At 43.9% G+C, this 16621-nt stretch overlaps 1 protein-coding gene across 4 annotated transcripts; it reads right to left on the reverse strand.

Moving 5' to 3' along the window:
* Positions 1–3790: 3790 nt before the first annotated feature.
* nceh1a (neutral cholesterol ester hydrolase 1a) lies at positions 3791–16282 on the reverse strand. 4 transcript variants are annotated; one of them, XM_060897938.1, is made up of 6 exons: positions 15898–16282; positions 13611–13752; positions 11761–11986; positions 11500–11569; positions 11248–11419; positions 3791–6645 (listed from the first exon to the last, which is right to left on the reverse strand). In XM_060897938.1, the coding sequence occupies exons 2-6, from the start codon at positions 13749–13751 to the stop codon at positions 5995–5997; spliced, it is 1260 nt and encodes a 419-aa protein (XP_060753921.1). In that variant the 5' UTR covers position 13752; positions 15898–16282; the 3' UTR covers positions 3791–5994. The 4 variants fall into 4 exon arrangements, with proteins under 4 accessions (XP_060753921.1, XP_060753919.1, XP_060753920.1 ...); XM_060897936.1 differs by having other exon boundaries at positions 13611–13811; XM_060897937.1 differs by having other exon boundaries at positions 13611–13858.
* Between the last annotated feature and the right edge of the window lie 339 nt (positions 16283–16621).

Raw genomic sequence — 16621 nt, forward strand, 5'->3', positions numbered from 1 at the left:
CATTTCACTTCACAATTATGTGCTACTCTGTGTTGGTCTATCACATAAAATCTCAATAAAAAACTTTTAAGTTCGTGGTTGTAAGGTGGTAAAATGTGAAAAAGTTCAAGGGGTATGAATACTTTTGCAAGGCACTGTATTTCCTGAGTCTTTTCGAAAACGCTGTATCTGTGTGGACTTCCTCTGGGTGCTCTGGTCTCCCCCAAAGACATTCAGGTTAGGTTAACTGGCTACTCTAAATTGCCCACTGGTGTGAATGGTTGAGAGAAGAAAACCTTTATAATAATCCAGTAGAAAGCAATGAGAAACCACTACTGTAACATTGCTGAGAAACTTTGATGGTTGCCACATCACTGTAGTGATACGCCAGAAAGCGAGCGAAAGTCTATTATTTTCTCTTCCGATAAAAGTATGGAATCAGTTTTGTGCCAAAATGTTCATACAATACTTTTGAAATATCAAACAAAAACGACAAATCAAAATACAAAAAAAGAAAAAAAGAAGTCAATTTTTTTAGACTGGCAAACAAATTATTCGTGTAATCGTGCAAAATATCAGTCTATTACTCTTCAGAAACCTTTTATTTTTGTTCCGCGTCTTTCTCAGTTTTGTTTGACGTAATTTATTTTGGTTGCGATTCCAGCTTTCTCGTTTGCGCTCCCTGACTTTTTGCTGCAGTTTTGGCACAAACTTCCCGTGTGGGCGGGCTGTCCAGGAATGCATTCCCATTGGCTAACTTGTGTTTGACTGACAGCTACGCTCAGCCATTCCCCCGGAGGCTGTTGCGGCCATTTCCTAACCGGATTCTGGCGGACTGTTTGCCGAGTGACCGATCCATTGACGGTAAACAAGGATCGAGTGGACTTCAGTGGCGACTATGATACTGAATTAATTCAACAAAGTGTAAATTTAATATCATTGTCGCCACTGAAGTCCACTCGATCCTTGTTTACCGTCAATGGATCGGTCACTCGTCAAACAGTCCGCCAGAATCCGAGTAGGGAATCGCTGAGCGCAGCTGTCAGTCAAACACAAGTTAGCCAATGGGAATGCATTCCTGGACAGCCCGCCCACACGGGAAGCTTGTGCCGAACCTGCAGCAAAAAGTCAGGGAGCGCAAACGAGAAAGCTGGAATCGCAACCAAAATAAATTACAGCAAACAAAACTGAGAAAGACGCGGAACAAAAATAAAAGGTTTCTGAAGAGTAATAGACTGATATTTTGCACGATTACACGAATAATTTGTTTGCCAGTCTAAAAAAATTGACTTTTTTTTCCTTTTTTTTGTATTTTGATTTGTCGTTTTTGTTTGATATTTCAAAAGTATTGTATGAACATTTTGGCACAAAATTGATTCCATATTCCTGACAAATCAGTGAATATGAAAAATTAGTTCATGACATCATCTGGAGACTTTTTGAAATATATTGGTGGAGAGAGAGAGAGCATGAATTAACTTCTTTAGATTCATTAAAAGAGCTAGCAACACTTAGTTGGGAAAAGTTTAGTGTGATTAATTTGGGTTGTGAAATGAGCATCTGAATGGTTTCTGAACTTTTCTTTTGTTCTGGCAGCTCAGTGATGTGATTCCTGTCTAGACCAGAAATGTTCTACACACTCCACTACAGAGAATGCAAGGTAAATATAAAGTGTGTAAGGCAGCTGGGCCATAGAAGGTTCACGCTACACGTTCACGTGAAGAACCGGACCCTGGGCCATTAAACTTCATGCTTGGATGTTCACGTGTTGCGTCTGTTCTACTTTGACCGAGTAACCAACAATATGGACTCTTCGGATGACGACGATTGCCTCATTCTGCTTTTACTGAGACAGAGGAAGAGAAAAAGGAACAGAATTTGGAGCCGAGAACACTTCCTTCTGAGAGAAACCCGTGGTGAATTTCACCGAACATTCTATAATCTGCTTGACAATCCCGATGAAGAACTATTTTTCAATTATACCATTCAATTATATTTTTTCTGAAGTTTTCCCCTGAAAGCATAGAGTTATCTCCCTAGACCCGTTCTGATTGGCTGGCGCGGCGGTGACCGCATGCATTGACTGGAATTTCCATCTTCACGCCTAGAAAAAAGTGTGCATGTTCATTTCTCGCTTCACGCGTGAATTGTGCAGCGTGCAACATGAACGCCGTTCTATGGCCCAGAGCAAGTCATGCTACGTTTGTCCACTTTTCTTTACACGCGTGTAGCGTGTAGTGTGCAGCATGCAGCGTGAACCTTCTATGGCCCAGCTGCCTAAGTTACAGCCTGAGAGGTTGCTTTAGGGTGTGGCGTTGTGAGTGTTTTGGAGTGGTCTGTGATTAAACGCATTCATTACTTTATGTGATGTGAAGCTTTAACATAATGTCAGTGTATGTCAGTGAAGAGTCAAGCAATGTCCTCGTGTATTTCTGGGGATAAACTTTGACCTGGATTCCTCTGCACAGAATAGTGTGTGTGTGTGTGTGTGTGTGTGTGTGTAAAAAGGATCATAACTGACAGTGTGTTTAATCAGAACTGTACCACAGGGCAGATTATTTGACAACACACTCATCTGTTTACTCTCATTCATCTCACACACACAAAAGACAGAGTGATATACAATGTACTAAATGTATGCACATTGTATTTATAGACAATATTCCATAACTAGTTTATCATATTAGCTGATTAATGAGTGTATTGTTTGTACATTAAACTGTGAAATTAAGCTTGCAAAAATATTGCATTAAATTACAAATATTCACAACTCAATGTATTCAACATGCTTTATTTATCACTAAAAATAAAAGAAATATAATATTGTTGTAATTCCTGTATATAATGGTGATGGACAGAGTGTGAACAAACTGTGCAGTTAATCTCTAAAATGAACACACTAGCTACAGTAATTTGTCAATAATACTACTAATGCTGAATATAATAAAGTTTATAATGCAATTTTCTACAACAGAAGATATTTTACAATAAACCAAAGCTAATGCAAGCGAATATCTGCTGCACATAAATGCAATATAGAAATTAAACTTGTAGAAAATCATGAAAATGTTCTCATCTCATCATCTGTAGCCACTTTATCCTTCTACAGGGTCGCAGGCGAGCTGGATCCTATCCCAGCTGACTACGGGCGAAAGGCGGGGTACACCCTGGACAAGTCACCAGGTCATCACAGGGCTGACACATAGACACAGACAACCATTCACACTCACACCTACGCTCAATTTAGAGTCACCAGTTAACCTAACCTGCATGTCTTTGGACTGTGGGGGAAACCGGAGCACCCGGAGGAAACCCACGCGGACACGGGGAGAACATGCAAACTCCACACAGAAAGGCCCTCGCCGGCCACGGGGCTCGAACCCAGGACCTTCTTGCTGTGAGGCGACAGCGCTAACCACTACACCACCGTGCCGCCCCATGAAAATGTTCTATATTTGTAATTTTGCTTGGAACACACAAGTCAGTATGGACACTTGTCTCTTTCGTAAATCTGTCGTGTTGTGTTCAGCTCATGCTTTCAGTCATGTTTTTGTTTCATCCTCTTCGTCTCAAAATGTTAGCTACATTCTTTTATTCTTGCAATTCAGTAATTTACTTTAGGCAAAAACAAAACATGGAGTTATATTTGTCTCATCTCATTATCTCTAGCCGCTTTATCCTGTTCTACAGGGTCGCAGGCGAGCTGGATCCTATCCCAGCTGACTACGGGCGAAAGGCGGGGTACACCCTGGACAAGTCGCCAGGTCATCACAGGGCTGACACATAGACACAGACAACCATTCACACTCACATTCACACCTACGGTCAATTTAGAGTCACCAGTTAACCTAACCTGCATGTCTTTGGACTGTGGGGGAAACCGGAGCACCCGGAGGAAACCCACACGGGGAGAACATGGAAACTCCACACAGAAAGGCCCTCGCCAGCCACGGGGCTCGAACCCAAACCTTCTTGCTGTGAGGCGACAGCGCTAACCACTACACCACCATGCCGCCAGTTATATTTGTGTCAAATGTAATTTTAAGTCCAAGCTTGAAATTGTGTAATTTGTGAGTTCAGTCCTAACTTCTGTCTTTACCATGTTCATGTTACTGTTACAAATCCAAGGTCTGGTCAATGTCTCCAGGCAGATGTCTCCAGAGACAGGTGTAAAAAGGCGGAGCCAGGTGGATTTCTCCAAAGAGAAAAATGTTAAGGGGGCAGAGCTACATAGAGGTCTTCAGAAAGGAATGAGGTGGAGGAGTCTCCAAAGAGAGAGGGTAAGTAAGGGGGTGGGGGCTAGGTGGATGTTTTTCAGAAAGGAACGAGGAGGTGGAGCCACATAGATATTGTCAGAGAGAGGGATAAGGGGGTGAGGCTTGGTGGATGTCCCCAGTGAGCATGCTAAAGGGGTGGGGTAAAAGGGATATCTCTAGAGAGAGATGAGGAGGAGGGGCCAGGTGGATTTCACTCAAGACAGGGCTTTTGTGCAGGGCCATGTGAAGAGAGAGTGAAAGAGAAATAAGGGGATTGGGCTAAGTCAATAGTCCCAGAGAGAGAGAGAGAGAGAGGTAAGGAGTTGGCAATAAGACTGAGCATTCCCAGGGTTATATGGCTGTAAGCTGTCTTTGGAGAGGGATAAAGGAAGATGGCTTGACATATGACAGGTTACCTGGAACGACTATCACTGAACAGAGGTGGGGGTCTAAGACACCATTTATCAGCCACCTACAATGCAGTCCTTGGCACACTTCCCAGACAACTGAATGCACACCAAAACCCAGCTGTTTTCAGTGACTCACAGGAGGACAGAGAGAACCAACAATCCACTGATCATCCCAACGACTTTCTAGGCCATTCACACCCAGCCCCCAGTGACCCACACCAACAGGATGACTCAACGACACCGTAGGATTGCTTTTCATCCATAAGAGGATAAATACCTGATACTCCCTATTAGGCCAAATTTACATTAGACCGTATCTGTCTCGTTTTCTTCGCGGATGCACTGTCCGTTTACATTAAAACGCCGGGAAACGGGAATCCGCCAGGGTCCACGTATTCAATCCAGATCGCGTCTGGTCCGGTACTGTGTAAACATTGAGGATACGCGGATACGCTGTGCTGAGCTCTAGCTGGCGTCGTCATTGGACAATGTCACTGTGACATCCACCTTCCTGATTCGCTGGCGTTCGTCATGTGATGCGACTGCTGAAAAACGGCGCGGACTTCCACCTTGTATCACCTTTCATTAAAGAGTATAAATGTATGAAAATACTGCAAATACTGATGCAAATACTGCCCATTGTGTAGTTATGATTGTCTTTAGGCTTGCCATCCTTCCACTTGCAAGTGGTAAGTGACGCGCATGCCCGATATGCACTGAGATCACACACACAGCGGCTCAGTCCCGAATCACTGCTCGTGCACTTCACTCGCGCGCTCTGTGAGCTGCGCAGGGCCGGAGTGCGCACCCTCCAGAGGGCACTCGCTGTTCAGGGCGGAGTGGTTTGGAGCGCAGGATGCCTGCGGAGCCGAGCGTATCCGTGTATTGGCGTTGCTGTGTGCACGCGAATCGTGTATTGGCGTTGCTGTGTGCACACTAATCGTTTTAAAAACGTTAATCTGATGATCCGCTGATACGGTCTAATGTAAACCCCACCTTAGTCAGACAGAACTGAAGAAGCCTTTCGGATGAGAGGTGAAACATCTTCAAGCAAGTCTCTTACCACCCACAGATGGCTTGACATACAAAGGGCATAAAGTCAGAGGGAGTGGCTTGAGAGAAATGACACAACTGTCATTGCTTGTACATATGATTAATTGAAAATTTCATAGATGTGATACAAGACAGAGGCGCTAATATTTAAGCAATAATGCAGTTTTACAAATGTTGTAATTTCATTTTGTCAGTTGATGCACCACCACTGTTTTTCCTGTGAATGACAGTAAAATGAGCAAAATTTTTACACATACATCCTGAGTGTGAAAGTGTGTGCAGGTAAACACTAACATCTACAGGTGTGTGTGAATCCAGGCAATGTAATCATCTATGGCTCGTATTCCCACGGAGAAGTATAATGGCCAGAAGGCGAAGCTCACACAGCCATGAAAACAGTCATTGTAGTGACGATGCGTGACGGGGACACCAGCAAGCTCTAAGCGCCGGATGTACATCATTCCATCATCTCGCAGCACATCATGCTCGCACGTCATGATGTAAGCACGTGGTACCATCTTTAATATTTCCTGTTCAGCCAGCAGGGGAGCGGCTCGCGGGTCCAGCATCGCAGGGACGTCCTGCAGGACGGAGGGTGAGCCTGTCAGAGGGAAGATGGCCATATACTGTTTGCACATGTGCTCAGGGATCATCGAGGTCCAGTCGAATTTAGAGCGGTGAGGGTTGACTCGAGACTCGTCCAGTGCCGTGTGGTTGTTAAGCAGGATGGTGTGGAGCAGGGATGCATCTGCACCCAGATATTCTAACCAGTATCGTGCCATCAGGTCACGGTACAGGATAGGAATGCCCCAGTTCTGCTGGTAAGAGGCAGTATTGAAATCCAGAGGCTGAAGGACAGGATAGATCAAGACCTGTAGTTTAAACTGTACTCCACCACCACCTTCACTGCTGCCCCTCACATCATCACCTCTGCTGTCTTGGCCAATCTAGAGAAAAAGAATGCAAGAATTCTTGAGACATCCCAACAACAAATGAGTCCATAATGCCTAATTTCTCCTTGTCCATGAATATTTTTTTTTTCCCCTGGACAACCTAGTCAGGGTTCTTGGAATGATCTCCAACTACCACCCTTTTATGGCAGCCCCCGGTACATGAATCTGGTAACTGGTGGCAACTTGTAGGAGACTTCAAATGACTGTCACACCCATCAGTGTTCTATAACATAAAGGGAGCTTGTCGTTTAACTTAAAGGTTCCCAACCTTAGTCCTAGAATACTCCAAGTCCTGCATATTTGAATGTTTTCCCTGCTCTAACACACATCAACCAGGAAGGACTGTTAATTGGTTTGTTAGATGAATCAGGTAAAAACTGGTAGGATAGGGGATTCTTCACTATTAGAATGAGAACCTGCGATCTAAATGAATGTGTGCGCTATTTAAATATCGAGATAGTGGTTGCCAGCTTAAAAAGTCTTTATGTAGTTTATGCAGTCAGCAAGGATCTGTACTGGGAGGGAGGCTTTTGTGAATGAGCTAGACCGGTAGAAATTAACACGGCACACTTGAGCTCTGTTGTCCAATGTCTAGCTATATGATTTCTCTTTTTCTGAGCAGTAAGCTGAACAAGGCTGAATGACTGAGCAAGCTGAAAGCTACCATGTTATTGGTTTTGCAAAATTACTGCCTGATAACAGGAGCAAGGGCACAAGAATGAAATAAAAGTTCACATGTACTCTTGCCCTGGGTCTGTTGTGTACTTTGAGTGGCATACTGCCAAGACTGTTACAGAGCATGTTGCCAAATTCTTGGGCATTACACATACAGGGTAAGACCTATTAAATAGCAAAGTCTGTGTAAGAATGTATAGCAAATTATAGAGCACAATAATTTGAATAAGTTTTGTTCTCTTGGACAATCTAGTCAGGGTTCTTGGAATGATCTCCAGCCACCACCCTTTCAGGGTTGCCCCCAGTACATGAATCTGGTAACTGGTGGCAACTTGGACACTGCAAAGGACTTTTTTCCTGCCGATTTTGCTCTTTGTTGTTCAAGGATAGGTTAGATTTTTTTGCAAGGTAACTAACATCAATAAAGTTGATTCACCCCCCCGCGAAAGTATTCATCCCCCTTGGTGTTTGTCCTGTTTTGTTGAATTACAAGCTGGAAATAAATGGATTTTTGGAGGGTTAGCACCATTTGATTTACACAACGTGCCGACTACTTTAAAGGTGCACATTGTTTATTGTGACACAACAATAATTAAGATGAAAAAACAGAAATCTGGAGTGTGGATAGGTATTCACCCCCCCCCCCAGTCAAAACTTTTTAGAGCCACCTTTTGCTACAAATACAGCTGCAAGTCTCTTGGGGTATGTCTCTATTAGCTTAGCACATCTAGCCACTGGGATTTTTGTCCATTCCTCAGGGCAAAACTGCTCCAACTCCTTCAAGTTAGATGGGTTGCGTTGGTGTACAGCAATCTTCAAGTTATGCCATAGATTCTCAGTTGGATTGAGGTCTGGGCTTTAATTAGGCCATTCCAAGACATTTAAATGTTTCCATTTAAACCACTCCAGTATAGCTTTAGCAGTCTGTTTAGGGTCATTGTCCTGCTGGACCATGAATCTTCATCCCAGTCTCAAACCTCTGGCTGACTCAAACAGGTTTTCCTCCAGAATTGTCCTGTATTTAGTGCCATCCATCTTTCCTTCAGTCCTGACCAGCTTTCCTGTCCCTGCAGATGAAAAACATCCCCACAGCATAATGCTGCCACCACCATGCTTCAATGTGGGGATGGTGTTCTCAGGGTGTTGGGTTTGTGTCACACATGGCGTTTCCCATGATGACCAGAAAGATCAATTTTTGCGTCATTTGACCAGAGAATCTTCTTCCATATGTTTGGAGAGTCTGCCACATGCTGTTGGGAAAACTCCAAATGTGTTTTCTTCAGCAATTACTTTTTTCTGGCCACTTTTCCATCACACCCCACTTTGTGGGGTGTACAGCTTAAAGTGGTCCTATGGACAGATACTCCCATCTCTGCTGTGGATCTTTGCAGCTCCTTCAGTGTTATCTTTGGTCTCTTTGTTGCATCTCTGATTAATGCCCTCCTTGCCCAGTCTGTGAGTTTTGGTGGGTGGGGCCTTCTCTTGTCAGGTTTGTAGTGGTGCCATGTTCTTTCCATTTTGCTATAATGGATTTAATGGCACTCCCTGGGATAATCAAAGTTTGGGATATTTTTTTATAACCCAACCCTGATCTATACTTCTCCACAACTTTGTCTCTGACCTGTTTGGAGGCTCCTTGGTTCTCATGTTGCTTGCTTAGTAGTGTTGCAGAGTCAGGGTCCTTCCAGAACAGGTTGATTTATACAGACCTCATGTGACACTTTGATTGCACACAGGTGGAGCTTAATCAAACAATTATGTGACTTATGAAGTGAATTGGTTGGAGCAGCTCTTATTTAGGGGTTTCATACGAAAGGGGGTGAATACCTGTGCACACTCCAGATTTCTGTTTTTTCATCTTAGTTATTGTTTGTGTCACAATAAAACAACAATTTTCACCTTTAAAGTGGTCGGCATGTTGTGTAAATCAAATGGTGCTAACCCTCCAAAAATCCATTGTAATTCCAGATTGTAATGCAACAAAACACCAAGGGGGATGAATACTTTTGCAAAGCACTGTAGATTCAATCCCATCATCATGGGAGTAATTGGAGAAGCTGTCCTGGACAAGAGCCAGTTGATGCTCTTGAGGATCCACTGAGATGTGGAATAGTCCCATGTTATTAAAATGCTGTATGTTGGTGTAAGCTGGTTGCCATATTCAAGTCTGTCCCATAGGGGCAAAAGATAGAGGTTACAGTCTTGTTGCCAAAAACTAGGGCAATACTTTGAGTTACTGGACTAGTGAACAAGATGTTCATCTCATCTCATTATCTCTAGCCGCTTTATCCTTCTACAGGGTCGCAGGCAAGCTGGAGCCTATCCCAGCTGAACTACGGGCAAAAGGCGGGGTACACCCTGGACAAGTCGCCAGGTCATCACAGGGCTGACACATAGACACAGACAACCATTCACACTCACACCTATGGTCAATTTAGAGTCACCAGTTAACCTAATCTGCATGTCTTTGGACTGTGGGGGAAACCGGAGCACCCGGAGGAAACCCACGCGGACACGGGGAGAACATGCAAACTCCACACAGAAAGGCCCTCGCCGGCCCCGGGGCTCGAACCCAGGACCTTCTTGCTGTGAGGCGACAGCGCTAACCACTACACCACCGTGCCGCCCTGAACAAGATGTTGAGAGATCAAATCCCAGCTCCACCAATTCCCATGTTTTGGACCTTGAGCAAATTCATGAACCTTGGCATCTGGAAAGGTTCCTTGGGTTGGCAGGTCAGACCTGCTTAGACCCACAGTCCCCTCTTTGTTTGGACTAAAAATCTTCAGCTTGAAATCTGAAGATAGTGGATGGGACATTGTTTACATTTTACTGGTTCCTCTAGGCACGGTGGTGTAGTGGTTAGCGCTGTCGCCTCACAGCAAGAAGGTCCTGGGTTCGAGCCCTGGGGCCGGCGAGGGCTTTTCTGTGTGGAGTTTGCATGTTCTGTCCGTGTGGGTTTCCTCCGGGTGCTCCAGTTTCCCCCACAGTCCAAAGACATGCAGGTTAGGTTAACTGGTGACTCTAAATTGAGCGTAGGTGTGAATGTGAGTGTGAATGGTTGTCTGTGTCTATGTGTCAGCCCTGTGATGACCTGGCGACTTGTCCAGGGTGAACCCCGCCTTTCGCCCATAGTCAGTTGGGATAGGCTCCAGCTTGCCTGCGACCCTGTAGAAGGATAAAGCGGCTAGAGATAATGAGATGAGATGAGATGGTTCCTCTAGGTTCTGAATGGTGGTTTATGGTACATCAGCTTGATCCCTGGTACATTTTCAAAACTCCACCTGCAAATAACTGGTGATTGCTGGAACCTATTGAGAACCAATCATAATCATAAGTTACTTATACAGCACTATTTAACAATGGCAGATCAATAGCGCTTTACCATTCGGTTTCAAAGTCAAGAAAAATATTTACATGTTCCATTAACATATATAAAAGCATCCAAATACATAAACAATTACAAACTATGAGTCATAAAACTATACATAATACAAACAAAATAAGATTTATAAAATTAAGTAAACGCTTGTTTGAATAGATATGTCTTTAACGCTCTCTTAAAATTGGTCAATAACTCTGTACCTAATTGACATTGGAAGACCTGTTCCATAACGGTGGAACCAATAAATATGTGACCATACCCACTCTCTATCTTCCTCAACAGTGACCACAACAACCACTCCAACCTCGACAACATTCTTTCTTTCTTTTTAAATTGTAACTTTAATGTGTCCTGGCTCCTTTCCACCAGGGATCATAACAATACGTACAAACAAAGACCCTGTAACATGGTATTTATCTGGCGTCTTCATTCCATCACCTCACTGAAGTAACAGTGTTCTAATTCTGTTCCCTATATTAGTGTACTAGGTAGTGCATTAAGTGAAGTCAGTAGGGGAAGTAGAGGTTGAAGTTCACCTGTTGTGTGACTGCAGCAGCAAGGTTTCCTCCTGCACTGTCACCACACACAGCAACTCGCTCAGGATCCACAGAGTAATGCGCCAACACGTCACGCTGCAGGAAGTAACGTGCCGCCTGCAAACACTCCTCATACTGCACTGGGAAGCGTACATCTGGGGCCATACGGTAACTATACATAGAAAAACACACAAACACCCATCACACACAAATACAAACCCCTCTCTCTCTCTCACACACACACACACTTACTCCACTGTCACAACCACAGCATTCAGCTTCATCACCATCTTCCTGCACAGTGCGTCATAGGAACCCAGCTCTGCACAACAACAAACAATAATTATCGTGAAAGCAGTAACATTAACGGACTATAATTTCATTAGCAATAAGGCTAATAACCAGAATTAGCAATATGGCTCACTGAATGTAATTAGCCACAGGTTTAAATTATTGTAATTAGCAATATGGCTAACTGAACATGCAGAATCAGTCAATCACACACACACTTACTGGGTGTTCCTAGAGCCCATCCTCCCCCATGGATGAACACCACAGCACGTCTCAGTGTGCCATCTTGGTGTGGAGGCATGTACACACGAACATGAACACCGTCAAACTCTGTGTCCTCTGTCTGAACGTCTTCAAACTCCACTGGCAGAAAATACTCGACACTCATCATTGCCAGATTGAGGACATGGATATGATGGACGAGACCCAGAGAGTGAGAGAGATCAGCCTGAAGGGATACAACACACACTAGTGACAGTACATGTGATCACTGCTGAGGGAAGAGTGAACTTTATAAACAGTTTAGCAACAAAACTCCTGCAGTTTTGTGCCAAGGAGGACACACACACACTCTGGCTGACATGCAGTGTGTAGTGCTAAGCAGGTCAAAGGTTAATCTCAGACCACTGAACTACAACACATTTGAATTTTACTCAAACTTAAAGAATTAATAAATTAAACTGAATAAATTGGGCGGCACGGTGGTGTAGTGGTTAGCACGGTCACCTCACAGCAAGAAGGTCCGGGTTCGAGCCCCGTGGCCAGCGAGGGCCTTTCTGTGCGGAGTTTGCATGTTCTCCCCGTGTCCGCGTGGGTTTCCTCCGGGTGCTCCGGTTTCCCCCACAGTCCAAAGACATGCAGGTTAGGTTAACTGGTGACTCTAAATTGAGCGTAGGTGTGAATGTGAGTGTGAATGGTTGTCTGTGTCTATGTGTCAGCCCTGTGATGACCTGGCGACTTGTCCAGGGTGAATCCCGCCTTTCGCCCGTAGTCAGCTGGGATAGGCTCCAGCTCGCCTGCGACCCTGTAGAACAGGATAAAGCGGCTACAGATAATGAGATGGGATGAGATGAGATGAAGGCTAATTCAGTAATACAGCTAAGAAAGCAACATAGCGATAAGCTTATACATAAATGTATGTACGGGTTATTAATAAAGCTCATTACTTCACAACAATTAGCATTAAAGCTAAGTGACTATGAGCAGTAAGGCTAAAAGAGTGGAACTGTCATGAAAGAAAAAACATTTTAGTCTTTTAAGTTACAGTATGGACTCATTTTAATTCACATTAATTATATTTTGTTTATTTATTTGTGTTTTTGTCAAAGTCCCCTCACTTCCTTCAAAAATGCTAATTACTAAATTTTGTTCAATTAGCTTTGTTGCTAATTCTTTATATTTAACTTCATGTTTATGTTATCCTGTGTTCACTGTTAATTCTTTACAGTTAGCCTTACTGTGTTTGATGTTATGATGGTTTATGGTGGTGACTTTTTTTTTTAAACTCTTACCTGTCCTCCATTTTTGTCTCACCTGTCCTTTTTTAAAAATTTATTCCCCCACTTGTTTCTTATCTCTGACACCTGGCCTCCCTCCATATTAACCCTCATCCATCTCCAAGGTTTTTTCCACCCATCTTTAATCTTTCTTCTCACCTGTCCCAAACCTTCCCCTCTTGTTTAATTTTATAATTTATACTTTTCCCTGTCTTCCAACATGTTCCATTTTTTGCTGTTCCAAGTCACCTGTCACTTACATGACATTACTTTTTATTTCAGGCATTTAGCATATGCTCTTATCCAGAGTAAGGTACAACAATATCCTGGCATACCCACAGCAGTGGGAGCAGTCAGGGGTTAGGTACCTTCCTCAAGGACACTTCAGTCATTCCTGCTAATCTGAGGAATCGAACCAGCAACCTATTGGTCCCAAAGCTGCTTCTCTTACCTTTAGGCCACTTAGTAAACTCACTTTTCTCCATTTTCTTTCTAAATTAATTAAGAATTCATCTATATTCCATATGTCTTCCTTTTAATCTTTGAATTAATGAATGAGTTAATTGATTTTCTTACCAGGTGAGTGGCAGTGCGATAGGCTACCCCCACCAGCATGAGTTTCCATGGCTCGGAGACAGTTGCAGGTAATGGAATGTAGATGTAGTAAGACAGAGCAAGAGTTAAAATAAGAGTTACACCACAGAGGAGCTTCGCCATCCTGAGAAGAGACACTTCCATCAGTGATTTCTGCTCTGGGACTCTGCAGCCTATTTTTATCTGTTAGAGGTCAAAACTTCCAGCCAATCAGAGTGCAGAAGTGTGGACTTGTGGAAAATATAGTTTATTAACATCCTTATCAGATTTAATTTATTTAAACAGCATTTTAAAAATGATTACAGATAGAATTTAAATCAACCAGATTCATAAATAAACAACGGTTCCCTTTTCTTAAACATGCATTGAGATATTTTGTATTGGTTTGTATTTATTTACAGTAAAGCCTGTGGCCTGTGACACACATTACACTTTCACAACAAAATCATTCTGACCCAGTGTGAAACAGTTTGAATACTACTTGGTCAAAAGACAGATGTGTTTTGGAACACTATAAATAGATAAAACTAAAATATTCATTCCATTTCACTCTAAATAAAAACAAAGAGAATCTGAAACTGAAGTCCAAGGTGAGAGGATGTAAACACCATGTGTATTTATCCATGTTTTCCAAGAATGTGGGTCATACTGAGGCTCAAAACACAGACACAGTGAATGTAAATACATTCATCAGCAAAGGAACAGACTGAATTAAAAAAATTAAACTTTAGGCCGGGCGGCACGGTGGTGTAGTGGTTAGCGCTGTCGCCACACAGCAAGAAGGTCCTGGGTTCGAGCCCCGGGGCCGGCGAGGGCCTTTCTGTGTGGAGTTTGCATGTTCTCCCCGTGTCCGCGTGGGTTTCCTCCGGGTGCTCCGGTTTCCCCCACAGTCCAAAGACATGCAGGTTAGGTTAACTGGTGACTCTAAATTGAGCGTAGGTGTGAATGTGAGTGTGAATGGTTGTCTGTGTCTATGTGTCAGCCCTGTGATGACCTGGCGACTTGTCCAGGGTGAACCCCGCCTTTCGCCCGTAGTCAGCTGGGATAGGATCCAGCTCGCCTGCGACCCTGTAGAACAGGATAAAGCGGCTACAGATGATGAGATGAGATGAGGAAGTGATAAAAAAAGAGATACTGCACTAGCACTGAAACAAAGAGAGGCCACACCTCCTTCACTCAGACTGATATGCAGAGGCCACACCTCCTTCACTCAGACTGATATGCAGAGGCCACACCTCCTTCACTCAGACTGATAGACACAGAGGTCACACCTCCTTCACTCAGACTGACACACAGAGGCCACACCTCCTTCACTGAGACTGACACACAGATACCACACCTCCTTCTTTGAGACTAACATGCAGAGGCCACACCTTCTTCACTGAGACTGACACACAGAGGCCACACCTCCTTCTTTGAGACTAACACAGAGGCCACACCTCCTTCACTCAGACTGACACACACAGGCCATACCTCCTTCACTCAGACTGACACACAGAGGCCACACCTTCTTTGAGACTGACACACAGAGGCCACACCTCCTTCCCTGAGACTGACACACACACACAGGCCACACCTCCTTCACTGAGACTGATAGACACAGAGGTCACGTCTCCTTCACTCAGACTGACACACAGAGACCACACCTCCTTCACTGAGCCTGACACACAAAGGCCACACCTTCTTCACTCAGATTGACATGCAGAGGCCACACCTCCTTTACTGAGACTGACATACACAGGCCACGCCTCCTTCACTGAGACTGACACACAGAGACCACACCTCCTTTACTGAGACTGACATACACAGCCACGCCTTCTTCACTCAGACTGACACACAGAGACCACACCTCCTTCACTGAGCCTGACACACACATAGGACATTACTCCTTCACTCAGACTGATATGCAGAGGCCACACCTCCTTTACTGAGACTGACACACACAGGACACGCCTCCTTCACTGAGACTGACACACAGAGGCCACACCTCCTTCATTGCGACTGACACAAAAAGGCCACACCTCCTTGCTGATGTAGCTACAGCTAAATAAGTCTCCACAGACATCCTCAAGGATCCAGTTAGGATTACAACTGATTTTGGGGCATCAAGCCCCATACTGGGCACCATGAGCCAAAAACGCTGTTACTCCTAATTTGATCTAAGCCGAGTAGTACCAGATAGATTCTTGGTAAAAGCTAAGTTACACTCAATTGTAAGCACAAGAGACAGTCTCTTAAAGAGTTATACTAGAACATGAGATATTCTTACCTCAGTGCAGAGCTTCCTTGTCAGTGGAGTCTGATTTAGTGAAGGTTCAAATTAAATGAACAAATTTATTTGTAAGAGCAAATAAATGTTTAACTGTCTGCCATGAGGCTTCTCTCTCTTAAGCAATGCTCATTTATAATCAGAAATCTATCGAAGTCCTAACAGGATCCGGGTTTATTGGATCTTTTATAGTTCAAAGCAAGCACCCTCACTGTACGATTACAGACCAGATCCAGTCCACGAGAAACCAGTTTCTCTGAATTCCGTACACTCGGGTTATTTCTAGCATTTTGTTGATATACTGTTCTCTGTGAGTCTGTTAAGGTGTGGAGCTTGGAGAGAGGGAACTCTCCACCTGTGAACTGCTGGTTTCAGAATGACTTACAGGCGTGGCTGCACAAACTCGTTTCACCGGACTGTCGACTGTTTGGAAAGTGTTAGAAGATGAGATTGATATTTCACAGAATCCAGTCTTTCCCTTATTTCCTCCAGACTTCCTGCTGATCCTTAAACAGGTCCTTGACAGCCTTCTTTTGTCAGTTCTTGGTGCGCCGGTTTCTCCTGCTCCATCTCATCGCCTGGCCCTGAGTTTCTCTCTGCATTAGGTACTAAAGGCAGATCATAGACTTGTGAAAGCTCATCTCTCCACACACTTGCACCATTTGATTCACTTCTAGTCATGTTCTTCTTCATGTCAGGTTTTCTTAAATCTGTTGGTTCTGCA

Source organism: Neoarius graeffei, chromosome 17 (assembly GCF_027579695.1).
Source record: "Neoarius graeffei isolate fNeoGra1 chromosome 17, fNeoGra1.pri, whole genome shotgun sequence".
Classification (NCBI taxonomy): domain Eukaryota; kingdom Metazoa; phylum Chordata; class Actinopteri; order Siluriformes; family Ariidae; genus Neoarius; species Neoarius graeffei.

What these genes read in the sequence shown, in the direction of transcription:
- nceh1a (XM_060897936.1), bottom strand. Translation starts at nt 13,772, where the DNA reads ATGGAAGTGTCTCTTCTCAGGATGGCGAAGCTCCTCTGTGGTGTAACT. An exon ending in ATGGGCTCTAGGAACACCCA is followed by an intron (nt 11,570 to 11,760) that starts GTAAGTGTGTGT and finishes GTTGTTGTGCAG; the next exon opens with AGCTGGGTTCCTATGACGCA. An exon ending in CTGCTGCAGTCACACAACAG is followed by an intron (nt 6,646 to 11,247) that starts GTGAACTTCAAC and finishes CTTTTTCTCTAG; the next exon opens with ATTGGCCAAGACAGCAGAGG.